Here is a 12,744-nt window from a genome sequence, read left to right as displayed (position 1 = left end):
CAGCTTGAGAAAGCTTTGCTAAAGGGGAGCTAGCTACCCGGCACGATACTCTACTCCCATGTCTTTGCTGGGGCTCCGAAACTCCACGATTTGGTTCTCTTCTCCACTCGACACCTGGCCTGACCAACTTGTTTCCAGTACATTAGGGGCCAAGGACGAATTTAATCTCCGTCTAGAATAGTCTCAGGTGCACCGACAAGTTGCAGGAGTGTTGAGAAGCATTCGTGTCCAGAGGAAGGGCCTGGGTTTGAGTAGGAGGTGCCCTTTATAATCCACTCGAGTTTGCTGCTCTGAAGTCAGCTGTTATACTTGGGGAAATGTGACTCCCCTCCCTGCTTCCCGCCAGTGGGGCTAAGTTTTTCACTTTGTAAAATAAGCCAGTTTCCCCAGACCTAGGCATTTGATTCTGTGAGCTTTACAAAGTTCTTCATAGATATTTTAACTCTTTTGTTAACTAATGATCATCTCATTAAAGGAACACATTCAGAATAACCTTAGGAGTGAGGGAGTGTGGGGTGAATGGAATATTGTTTTAAAAAAATGACACCTACTTGCCCATTGTTGCTCAGTGGTTGAGCATTGACCTATGAATCGGAGTCAGGGGTTTGATTCCCGGTCAAGGCACATGCCTGGGTTTGCTGGCTCCATCTCCAGTGGGGGGGCTGCAGGAGGCAGCCAATCAGTGATTCTCATCACATGCTTCTATCTCTCTTCTCTCTGAAATCAATAAAAATACTAGTATGTATTTTAAAAAGAATGACACTCATTTTTATCTAGTTTTCCGTAACCTCATATCAGAAGCTAAATTGTCAGCCTACAATGTTAAGAAACTGATATTTCTTTTTTTAAATTGACTGTTCGAGAGAAAGGGTGAAAGAGAGAGAGAAACATCAATTTGTTTTTCCACTTATTTATGCATTCATTGGTTGCTGCTTCTATGTGCCCTGACCAGGGAAGGAAGGTACAACCTTTGCATATGGGGAGGACGCTCTAACCAAGTGAGCTAACGGGCCAGGGCAAAACTGGTATTTCTTAAATAGGCCAAATAGTTAACCACTAGGGGCGTTGGAAGATGAAAAAATACAAAAAGACAAAAGTTGTAGTGTATTGCTTTAATCCTATTATTAAACCCCAATAATTGGTTTATGTTATCCCCAAAACACTCCTGTGTGATTTGAATGAAGAAATGTAGTTCAACCCTGGCGGAATAGCTCACTTGGTTAAGAGCATCGTCCCAATAGGCCAAGGTTATGGGTTAAATCCCCCAAGAGGGCACATACAAAAAAATCAACCAATGAATGCATAAATAAGTGGAACATCAAATTGAAGTTTCCCTTCCCCTCTCTAAAAATCAACCAATTAAAAATACATAGTTCATAGTGTTAGATTTTAAATATATTTTTATTGATTTCAGAGAGGAAGGGAGAGACAGAAATATCAATGATGAGAGAGAACCACTGGGGACCGAGCCCACAACCTAGGCATGTGCCCTTGACTGGAATAGAACCCAGGACCCTTCAGTTCCCAGGCAGACGCTCTATCCACTGAGGCAAACCGGCTAGGGCCACAGTGCTGAGTTTTAAATGAGTGTACATCAGGAGCTTCAAAATAAGTGTGTAGTAGTAGAATCCGAAGATATCCAAACTGCTCAATTTACAAAACAGGAACCCAAAATTCAGAGAGGTTAAGTAACTTGCACGGAGTTACTCAGCAAGTCTGTGATAGAACAGGAACTAGAACAGTTGCCTACATAACATTTTGCATTGTTTTGATTGCAGTTCTTCATTTCCTTTGTAGCTTTTCCTCCCCTGAACCAATTTAGGAAAAAGACAATCTAATTTGTATGGCTGCCAAATAAGAGGAGCAAACTATTTTCACTAATTGTCCTTAAATAGATTAACGTAAATCCATTCCTGGTTTCTCCTGGAGCAGTTTTAGTTCCTCTCTAATAATTAGCAAGATTGAAAAAAAATTACTGTGTCTCCTCTAGGAGTCATGGGACAGACAGGGTTCTGGGTCTCCTATAAGAACATTGGAACACAAAGTGGGTGTTTCAAGGAGCCCATTCCTTCTCCAGGCCATTTGGGCAGTGAAAAAAAAAAAAAAAAAGATTGACGGGGAAATAAAAACAACAACACAAAAAAATACATTTAAAATCTAGCACTATGAACTATATATCTTAAATAATTTTATTGGTTGATTTGAGAGAGAGAGGAAGGGAGAGAAACATCAATTTTTCTAGTTATATTCCAAAGTATTTGACATTTCCTTCAAGATCTTAGCAATGCCCTGTTTCTCCACCGTACAGTTCTGAGAACAAGGCAAGAGCCTCTTGGTCTCTCTCCTCAGCACAGCATGAATGAAACAGAAAGCTTCCTAAACTGAGCAGAAGGCAAAAATTAAGGTTAATTTGCCCTGGTTGGTCTGGCTCAGTGGATAGAGCGTCAGCCTGCAGACTCAAGGGTCCCAGGTTTGATTCCGGTCAAGGGCATGTACCTTGGTTGCGGGCACATCCCCAGTAGGGGGTGTGCAGGAGGCAGCTGATGGATGTTTCTAACTCTCTATCCCTCTCCCTTCCTCTCTGTAAGAAATCAATAAAATATTTTTTAAAAATTAAAGTTAATTTATCACATAAAAGCTTAAATACATGATAATTAAATACACGTTTTGAATATTACAATGGAAAGGGCTGAAATAATGAGAGGGGTTCGGTGCCAGAGAGTGGGCCGAAGTCATTTTTGCCATAGCTACTTTTCCAAATTGTGCATTTTTTCCCTCGTTATTGATATACTGAGAGGGGACTTCTGGTGTCACAGTACATTTTTGAGGTATTTGTATTTATTTGTAATGATTCTCTGAGTTGAAATCTATATGTAACTGGTTTTGCTAAAATAAAAAGATTTTAATAATTTAAAATATTCGGTGAACCCAGAGTAGGGACTGTGGAGTATCATACCCATGGCTCTATTTGTCATTTCTGAGCTTCGTTTGGCTGGTCTGAACCTTCAGCCTGCTTTGGTACTTTATATAGCTGAATCATTGGAGCATTGAATCCAATACATTTATCTACACAAAGATAGGAATTAACATTTTTACACATTTGTCATGTTTCTTCAGAAGTAATTCCAGGATATACCATTAAACACAGAGGCATATATTAAATATAGTTGTCTACTCTTTACTCTTTATAGACATGCAAATGCTTTCAAAGGATTATTCCCATTTTGGCTATGTGTAGTAACTTCACTTAGTTGAATTACATAATCCAAAACTATGTTGCTTATAGGTTACATATTGAAATCACAAAGCATTTTGTGACAGACCTAAGAACATACAAAGCGGTACTCATAAAACCATTTATTGACATTTGTTTCTTTGTAGCTATCACCCCTCCCCACCCTACCAAACAAAAGAACTGCTTTTTGGTTAAAATGTATATGAAAGATAAATAAAATACTTGCTAATATAACATGATTTACTGAATTCTAATTCTTATTACACTACTACTTAACTATCAGAATGTTAAAATGAATTAAAACGTTTAAATGGAATATTTTGTATGAATTTTTGAATAAACTTGGGAACAAAAAAATGTTAATGAAACGTAAATAATCACAGGGAAGATGTGTTATTTTACACTGGAAAACATTTACAAAAATTGCATTAAAGTAACCTCTTCCTGCATTGATGGCATTACTTGAGGCAAATAAGGTGAAGCTTCTGCCCATCCAGACTCTTTCGTCCTGATGGGGACCAAGACAATTTAGTTGCATTGACTTTCTATTGTAGAGCTTTGGAACCAAGGGAAGGATCCAAACATAGCTTCATTTCATCCAATGAGAAGAGCCGCTTAGTGCTAAACTATGATTCGTCCATTTCTCTTTGCTTTCATCCAATCGTTAGGCCATTTTAACAGCCAATCAGCGGCCTAGATATTCACCAATCAGAGTACAGGGCCCTAGCACGGCCTTTGTGTCGAGGGATGTCAACGCGTCGGCGAAAGCTTCGACCAATAGAAAAAGTCGTTGGTGTATGCAAATGAAGGTTCTATGACGCAGAGACGCAGCGTGAAGCGTGGGTATAAAAGCGGAAGCATCGGGGGGGTTTGGAGCAAAGCGGTTTGGTTATTCGTTGGGTTGGTCCGTGCACTTAGCTCCTGGGCTGCGGCTCTTCCTTGGGCGGCGGGAGCGGCGTCACGGACTGAGAAGCGGCCTAAGACTTCGGCGTTGAGTGAGTGTCCGTGGGTTTGCCGGTGAGTTGGGGCCGCGGCAGCCGTTAGGGCCGCGGGTCGCGGCCGTTGGGGGCCGAGTGCGGGCTGCCCGGGCGGCTGGCATCGGGCGTGGGGTTGAGAGGTTTTCCCCGGGGACTTCGTTCCGGGAATCGCGTCTCTTCCCGTCTCTGACGCTGGCTGTTCAGAGGTCTCGGCGTCGGCTTCCGGGCAGCGCGGCCTCCGCCCGTCGAGGAGGGGAAATGACTCCTCCCCGCGCTCCCCCTCCCGGGGGAGGCGGCTGCTCCTCGCGGCCTGAGTCATTAGGGGTGAGGCGGCGGCGGCGGGGCGGCCTCGGCCATCTGCCGCCGCGAGGTGGGGTGCGAAGAGGCGGGAGGGCAGGGGCGCCGCGCAGAGCCTGTCCGTCCCCCTCGCCCCCACCCCCTGGCGAGCGGCGCGGGAGTCACGGGTGTCTTCTTTAGGTGAAAGAAAATGGCCCGAACCAAGCAGACTGCTCGCAAATCCACGGGTGGGAAAGCGCCCCGCAAACAGCTGGCCACTAAAGCTGCCAGGAAAAGCGCCCCCTCTACCGGCGGGGTGAAGAAGCCCCATCGCTACAGGTAGGCTGGGCAGAGGGAGACAATGACGCCGCGGCGCCCGGCGGTGCGGGAGGGGTTGCTGGTGGGGTGCCTGGTGCGGTGCCGGCGCTGTCAGTTCACGGCTTTGCGTCTCCATCCTCCTTGCCCAGGCCCGGGACCGTCGCGCTTCGAGAAATCCGTCGTTACCAGAAATCGACCGAGCTTCTGATCCGGAAGCTGCCTTTCCAGAGGTTGGTGAGGGAGATCGCCCAGGATTTCAAAACCGACCTGAGGTTTCAGAGTGCAGCCATCGGTGCGCTGCAGGTGAGACGAGGGCCGCGGCGGGGGCGGGGGCTCGAGGCTGGTTTCTCGGTTTCCGCAGAGTCTAATCGTGCGCTCTTGTCCTCGGCAGGAGGCTAGCGAGGCGTACCTGGTGGGTTTGTTTGAAGATACTAACCTGTGTGCCATCCACGCCAAGAGAGTCACCATCATGCCCAAAGACATCCAGTTGGCTCGCCGGATACGGGGAGAGAGAGCTTAAGGGAAGGCAGTTTTTACGGTGTTTTGTAGTAAATTCTGTAAAATACTTTGGTTTAATTTGTGACTTTTTTTGTAAGAAATTGTTTATAATATGTTGCATTTGTACTTAAGTCATTCCATCTTTCACTCAGGATGAATGCGAAAAGTGACTGTTCACAGACCTCAGTGATGTGAGCACTGTTGCTCAGGAGTGACAAGTTGCTAATATGCAGAAGGGATGGGTGATATTTCTTGCTTCTCATGATGCATGTTTTCTGTATGTTAATGACTTGTTGGGTAGTTATTAAGGTACTAGAATGATAAATGTGTACAGGGTCCTTTTGCAATAAAACTGGTTATGACTTGATCCAAGTGTTTAACAATTGGGGCTGTTAAGTCTGACCATGCATCACTGTGATAGAATGTGGGCTTTTTCAAGGGTGAAGATACAAGTCTTAACCACAGTGTAATAACTTACAGTTTCCTAAAAAGAAAAAAAAAGTAAACCTGGCAGCTATAGAATACACTATGTGCATTTATAATAGCTATTTTATATATTGTAGTGTCAACATTTTTAAATTAAATGTTTTACATTCACATGTGGGGAGTCTTGTCATTAAGGTGTGTGTAATTTAGGGTCCAGTTGGTGTTCTAACTAGACTGCACTTGTTTTCATAGTAGTAAAATGCTTTGCAAATAACACCTTGCATAAGTCCTCATTCTACCACATGTGAACTAACCCTCTAGCTGATAATGCAAACACTATCGGGGGATTTTATTTATAAGGGCTCTAGAATACAAGTTATCACACCAGCATCATCTGTTACTAATATTCTGACTAGTTATGGTTAGTGCAGCTTTTCTTTGTGTTGTGGTTGGTTTCATAACTAGGTTGAGTTCCTCTACCAAGAGGAGACAAGACCCGAGTTCTTTTCCTTGTGGAGTTTGTATTATAACCCTTAGCGTAACCTTGCTGTGGGGTGGGAGGGGCTCTTAGCTCCAGCTTGTTGCATCGCGGCCAGTTAAGATGGCGGCCAGTTAGCTTACATCTGGTATATGGTCCTGGGGAAATCACTTTATAGAGCTGGTCTTCCAAGTGGTTTTTAAAATTTATCCTTCTATTGAAGTTTTTAGGTCAATTATGTATGTTGACTAAATTTACAAATAAACTTGTTTATCCAACTAAGTGTCAAAAACCTAAATTGAATGTACAAAAAACATCCATTATCTAGGTTCTTTGTATCCTAAAGTTTGAGCTTAGCTTACTTGGATTTTGCTTAGACAAAGGAACCTTTTAGTTACAGAAATAACTCCAGAAACATGTAAAGACCCTCTGCTCTAACAATGCCAGGATTGCAATATTTACAGTGTCACTGCTTCCCTCCATATTGTCAAGGAATTAAAAGCACATTCACTGCCCGTGCGAGGTAGGCCAAGGGAAGTAAATTTCTTTAAAATGCTAGGGCTCAAATTTGGGATCTGTTCCATGAACCTCTGGGTGGACTGTTCATCTCTATTCGTTATTAACAATTCCAGAGGTACAAAGCTTACTAGTCCAAGACATCTTTTCCATATGAAAGATCTTTGACATTGAAGGCCAGCAATAAAGCATAGCCTATCAATGTTGGCAAGACAGCGCAAGTGCCACCAGAAGCTGTAGCAAGACATTTATGCCCTAATGGCCATTTTTAGTAAGAATTAGTTTCAAATTTAAGGGGTTTGTCGGGAGAGAGAAACCAGAATAGGCTTGGAGGTCTAGTTAATGAGCCTTACATGTTGTCAAAGGTGGAGTTCACTGTAGCAAACGGGTTTTCTAAAGGTTTGTAACCAGCTCTGGAACAACTACCAATATAATCCCCTCACGTTGTGCATCTGAAAGATGTCCAAGCCCCAGCCGCTGGCATGTGCTGTGCTCTGGCGTGGAGCAGTGTCCAACAAGTAGAAACAGCTGTGGTGGTGATCAGCTTGCGTTACCTGCGGTGACCCCAGTGGATGACAGTTGAACCTTCACACACACGCCCACCCCCCACCCCCGTCTGCATCATGATGCAGGAGGCTCCTGGGTTTTATTGCGTGGCGTGGAGTCTGCTTAAACTGCCACTGGCACGCCATACTTTATTTGAGCACCTTAACCAGAAGGCAAAACTATTTTTTGGTTCTAGGAAGCTGGTCCCATAGGTACCCTGGGTATAGCGATGGAACAGTCTATAAGGAGAAAAGCAAAAGTTGGAACTGATGAAGGTATCCTGTGCCCTTGATGAACAGACAAAAATAAAAGTTTTTGAAGTTGAGACTTGTTAATGGTCTTCATTTGGATGAAATCTGTTTCACAAGTTTCCTAGAAAGCCTTGCCTTTGGGGGGTGAGGGGAGGGCCGTCAGTAATGAGACAGGCAGACCCCTTATCCTTAAAGGGATATATATCACCGTTTGCTCAGGACTGGCCATTTATGCTTGTTGAACCTGCATATTAACTGCCTCTCTTGCTGACTGGTGTGGGTCACAGGTTCGACTCCCAGTCAGGGCACATGCCTGGATTGCAGGTTTGATCCCCAGTAGGGGGCTTGCAGGAGGCAGCTGATTAATGATTTGCTTTCATCATTGATGTTTCTATCTCTCCTCTGAAATAAATAAAAACATACTTTAAGTATATGGAGGCAGGCATGCACTTCAAACCCAGCTTATTTCCTGAGATCTGTCCTTATACAAAAGATTCATTGTGTCCCCATTACACATCAAAGGGAGGAACACCAAGGAGAGGCCAACCAGGACCAGCTCATGCCCCATGGCCAGGCCCCTACCCCTTGCTTTGCCCCCAGCCAGGACCTCTGCTGCTGCCTGACCAGTGTCAGTGAGGAGACCACTGTCAGTTGGGGCAAGCTGAGGAATGACTGAGGCTGGGGCAGGTGGCCTTTGCTGAGGGCCGTGTGAGGGACTGCACATGTCCCCATGGAGGTGGTGCCGGGGCTCCACTACCCCTCCTCCTCTTCCCACCCCCTGTTGGACATACGGGGCCCCAGGACCTTTCCCATAAGCTCCTCACCTCCCAGCACTGAGCCAAGACTTAGCAGAGGGGACAGGATGGGGTTGGGTCCAAGGCCCAGGCATCACGAGCCTGTAGTCCTACTGCAGCTCACTGGCCTCTCCCCACACCCTGCCTTTGGCCAGACTCAGTCCTGCCCACCCCCGGCGGCCTGCAGCCCCCTGCCAGCTGCAGTGCCCAGTGTGAGCTGCAGGAAGAGATGGCCGTGGCCCTGAGCTGTCAGGGTGGTCCTCAGCCTAGAGGGCAGGAACTTAAGGGACATGGGGCAGCAAATAAAGACATGGCTGCAGCTGAGCCCTCTCACAGGGGCGCCTGAGGTCAGGGGAGGGTGAGAAGCTCGGTGCTCCGAAGGCAAGGTCTCAATCTTGCCTGCCTGCCTCTGGCGTCGGGCCTGACACCTGGCAGAGGCTCCAGACGTGCTTGCTGACCAACCCGAATGGTCCTGGCAGCCCCACAGCCCAGCTGGCTGGATCTGCTCCTGGCACATGTGGCAAAGAACCGGGCCAGTTCCCAAGCGCCTTTGGTCACTGGCCTGGCTTTCCGATTGGGACCCTTCCATGTAGGAAGTGGGGCTCCAGGGGTCTGGGAGAGCAGCTGTGCCTCCGCCCCTCACTAAGAGGCTGAGCTGTAGGTACTCACGGGCACAGGGTGGTAGCTGAGAATGGGCTCAGGGGCAGACAGGCCCAGGTTCAAGGCCCAGCTGTCCCACTGGGATGCGTTCCTTCACACATCTGTGCTGCTTTTCCTCATCTTTAAAATAGGAATAAAAACTACCTACCCAATAGGCTTGTAAGGATTTAAAGAAATAATCTGTGCAAATGCTGGTGATTTTTAAAATATTTGACAACAGAAGTCAAGGGCACTGACCAATCAGTCCACAACCAGCACTGCCCTGCAGGCTGTGTACCAGCCCTGATACCAGGGCTGCCACAAGGTCCAGATGAGTATTATCCAGACCTCAGGAGCTGTTATCAATATTACAGAAAGACCGAGCGGGCCAACTCATTAGATAGGTTAATGCTGTGGAACAATTACAAACAGAACCTCCCAGAACGGGTGAGAGGGTGGGCCATCTTCCGAGGGCGAACACTTTCAGAGACCTGTGGGTAGATATTTGCTTGTGAGATGTTGCCTCAAGTCCCATCAGTGAACCAGGCTGTGATTGCAATGGAGAAGCCAGAGCTGCATGGCGCGTGCAGACCATCACATAAAAAAGAACGAGCGAGTCCAGCAGGGAGGGCCCAAGGGCTAAGAACTGGCACAGAGACCTGGCCAGTGTGGCTCAGTTGGTTGGGCATCATCCTGTGCACCAGAAGGCTGGGGCTCCATTCCCAGTAGCGGGTGTGCTGGAGGCAGCTGATCTTTCCTCCGTGCCAGCCTTGGTCTCAGGGGCCAGGCTGTGTCTGCCTCCTGGCCAGAGCGTGAGCGCCCGGGGCTTTTACCTGTCTGGCCAGTTGCGCGCAGGAGAGTCCACTAATGTCTGTTGCATGATTTGCTCTCAAATCAATGTTTCTCTCTCTCTCCCTCTCCCTTCTTCTCTCTCTAAAAATCAATAAAAACCTTTTGGGGGAAAAAAGAATTGGGTGCAGACACAGACATAGACTCCGGGAGAGAAGAGACGCCGCTGAAGCACCTGTCCTCCATGGTGGGCAGGTCTCGCCATGGCCTGGACAAAGGTGCCTTGGTGACTCTAGGCCTGCCAAGGGTTCCAGGGCCCAACTGGCAGGGGTGGCATTCCCACCCCTGGAAAGTATGGCCCTGTGGTGGATATTACTGGGGCTTCTATCTGGATGCCTCAGTCCTGTGTGACAGCCGGCTCTGACTTGCGGATGCAAGGGAGAAGACAGGCTGTGGGGTGCAGTGTTCCCATTAAAGTTCCATCCCCTCCCAATCTTGTAACATCAGGCCAGGAAATGGGAGGGAGGGTCAAAGGTTAAGGCAGACTTCTCAACAAATTTCACAAAACATGCTAGATGGGATTAAAAAACTGAGTAGGGCCCTAGCCGGTTTGGCTCAGTGGATAAGAGCGTCAGCCTGCGGACTGAAGGGTCCCAGGTTCGATTCCGGCCAATGGCACATGCCCAGGTTGCAGGTTCGATCCCCAGTAGGGGGCATGCAGGATGCAGCTGATCAATGATTCTCTTTCATAATTGATGTTTCTATCTCTCTCTCCCTCTCCCTTCCTCTCTGAAATCAATAAAGAAATATATTTAAAAACAAACTGAGTAGCTCAGCCAGTGTGGCTCAGTGGTTGAGCATCGACCTAGGAACCAGGAGGTCTGGGTTCGATTCCCAGTCAGGGCACAGGCCCGGGTTGCGGGCTTGATCCCCAGTAGGGGGCGAGCAGGAGGCAGCCGATCAATGATTCTTGCTCATCGTTGATGATTCTATCTCTCCCTCTCCCTTCCTCTCTGAAATCAATAAAAACATATTTAAAAACAACAACAACTAAGCAGAGTCAGATCTTTGAGCATTAGCTCCCTTGTCTCTGGGTGTGGGCTGCTTCCTGGAAAAAACACACACACAAAAAAAACCTTAAAAAACAAACAACAAAAGCCCAAACCAAAAATGAGTGTGAACACAAATAAAATCAATGCTTCAGAGTCCATCTTGAGCAAATGGAAGCGTTACCCTCTTAGGTCCCATCCAGGTTCTCCAAGAACAACTACAACAGTAAAAAGATGAGGATGAGGCACGCGGACGAGTTCTCTTTTGTTGTTCATCCTCACCCGAGGATGTATTTCCCATTGATTTTTAGAGAGAATGGAAGGGAGGGGGAGAGACAGAGAGAAGCATTGCTGAGAGACACATCAATTGGTTGCCTCCTGCACCTGTCCCAGCCCTTCAGTCCACTTAGCAAAACCGGGGAGGGCACGTGGATGTGTTTCCAATCAAAATGAAACGATGGAAATAAAAAACAAGTGTGCGGGCTTCGCAGCGGTCAGGATTCCTCCTCCCTCTCCTTACTCAGAAAGCTCTTTCCTCCTCGATTCCCAGTAGGGGGTGAGCTGGAGGCAGCTGATCTTTCCTCAGTGCCAGCCTTGGTCTCAGGGGCCAGGCTGTGTCTGCCTTCCGGCCAGAGCGTGAGCGCCCCAGGCTTTTATCTGTCTGGCCAGTTGCACGCAGGAGAGTCCACTAATGTCTGTTGCATTAATGGGTGACATAATAATAGCGAACACTTCCTCTGTGTTTACTAAGTGCTAGTGCTGGGCCGGGCACTCAATCAAGATGATCTCATTAGTTCCTTTTGTAACAATCTGTTAACGAGGCCTCTCTAGCCTCCTTTTACAGAGGAGAGACCGAGGCTCAGAGAAGCCCAGGCACCTGCCCGAGATCACACAGTGGCAAGGGAAGAGATCTGGGCTCAGGACGGTTGGACGTCAAGGCTGAGACGGGTAAAGGATTCCTGGAGAAGGAGGGTGTTGCTTCACACATCGCTGCCCCAACAGAGCGGCGCCTCCTTGGGGAGACATGGCTTGTGGGTTGAAATTCATTTCAACTTGCCCCAAGACCTGCTACACACACCATTCAGTTCACCCGTTTAAAGTGTACAAACCCTTGCCCTGGCTGGTTTGGCTCAGTGGAGAGCGCACACAGGCCTGCGGACTGAAGGGTCCCAGGTTTGATTCTGGTCAAGGGCACAGGCCCAGGTTGCGGGCTGGATCCTCAGTAGGGGGTGTGCAGGAGGCAGCTGATCCATGATTCTCTCTCATCATTGATGTTTCTATCTCTCCCTTCCTCTCTGAAAGCAATAAAAATGTTTTTCAAAAAAGTGTACAATTGCGTGGTTTTAGTATATTTACAGATACCTACAACCATCACCACAGTCAATCTTAGGGCATTTGGCTCAAAGAGAACTCAGTACCCCTCGCTATCACCCTCTCACCCCGCCACCCCCATGTCCCTGCGCCCTCAGCAACCCCTGCTCGGGGCCAGCAGCCCGACCTACCTTAGCAGCGGTGGTCGGTCCTTCCAGGAGGGCGGGGCCCACTGCTGTCCGTGCCGCCCCCCCGCCTCAGCCCTGCACAGCCCGGAGCTGTGCCTGCGTGTCCACCCCGGGAAAGGAGCCTGTGGACAGCCACTCCCTGGTCACCACCAAGCTCGGCTTTCTCGCTATTTACACGGAGGGCCAGGCCACGCGCTTGGAGACCCGTGACCAGGGGCTGGTGACCTCGCACAGCTGCAGGACTTCAGGACCTAGTCTAGGAGGTCCCTTTGGGACCCCAGGTCGGCCGGGTCGCAGCGGGGTCGCTCTGGCTGTGGGTGGGGGTGTGGGCACAGGGCCAGGGGAGGGCGGCTCAGACCTCCCAGTCGGGCCAGTCCCGCTCGAGTGGGCGCCCCGCGCTCCTTACACCGAAGTGCGCGCCCCGCCCCCCGCGGGAGGAACGGCCGGCGCAGC

The 12,744-nt window shown here is 48.2% G+C and overlaps 1 protein-coding gene across 2 annotated transcripts; it reads left to right on the top strand.

Moving 5' to 3' along the window:
* The first annotated feature begins 4,094 nt into the window (after positions 1–4,094).
* Positions 4,095–7,595, top strand: LOC102424769 (histone H3.3). Of its 2 annotated transcripts, none has more exons than XM_014445874.1 (4): positions 4,095–4,230; positions 4,690–4,827; positions 4,956–5,109; positions 5,198–7,595. In XM_014445874.1, exons 2-4 carry the CDS (start codon positions 4,700–4,702, stop codon positions 5,324–5,326), a joined length of 411 nt encoding a protein of 136 aa, XP_014301360.1. In that variant the 5' UTR covers positions 4,095–4,230; positions 4,690–4,699; the 3' UTR covers positions 5,327–7,595. The 2 variants fall into 2 exon arrangements, with proteins under 2 accessions (XP_014301360.1, XP_014301359.1); XM_014445873.2 differs by having other exon boundaries at positions 4,096–4,252.
* The last annotated feature ends 5,149 nt before the right edge of the window (positions 7,596–12,744 follow it).

This window comes from Myotis lucifugus, unplaced genomic scaffold (genome assembly GCF_000147115.1).
Source record: "Myotis lucifugus unplaced genomic scaffold, Myoluc2.0 scaffold_485, whole genome shotgun sequence".
NCBI lineage: Eukaryota > Metazoa > Chordata > Mammalia > Chiroptera > Vespertilionidae > Myotis > Myotis lucifugus.
The sequence above is the reverse complement of the archived record's forward strand: the minus strand, read 5'-3'. Positions and strand labels throughout refer to the sequence as shown.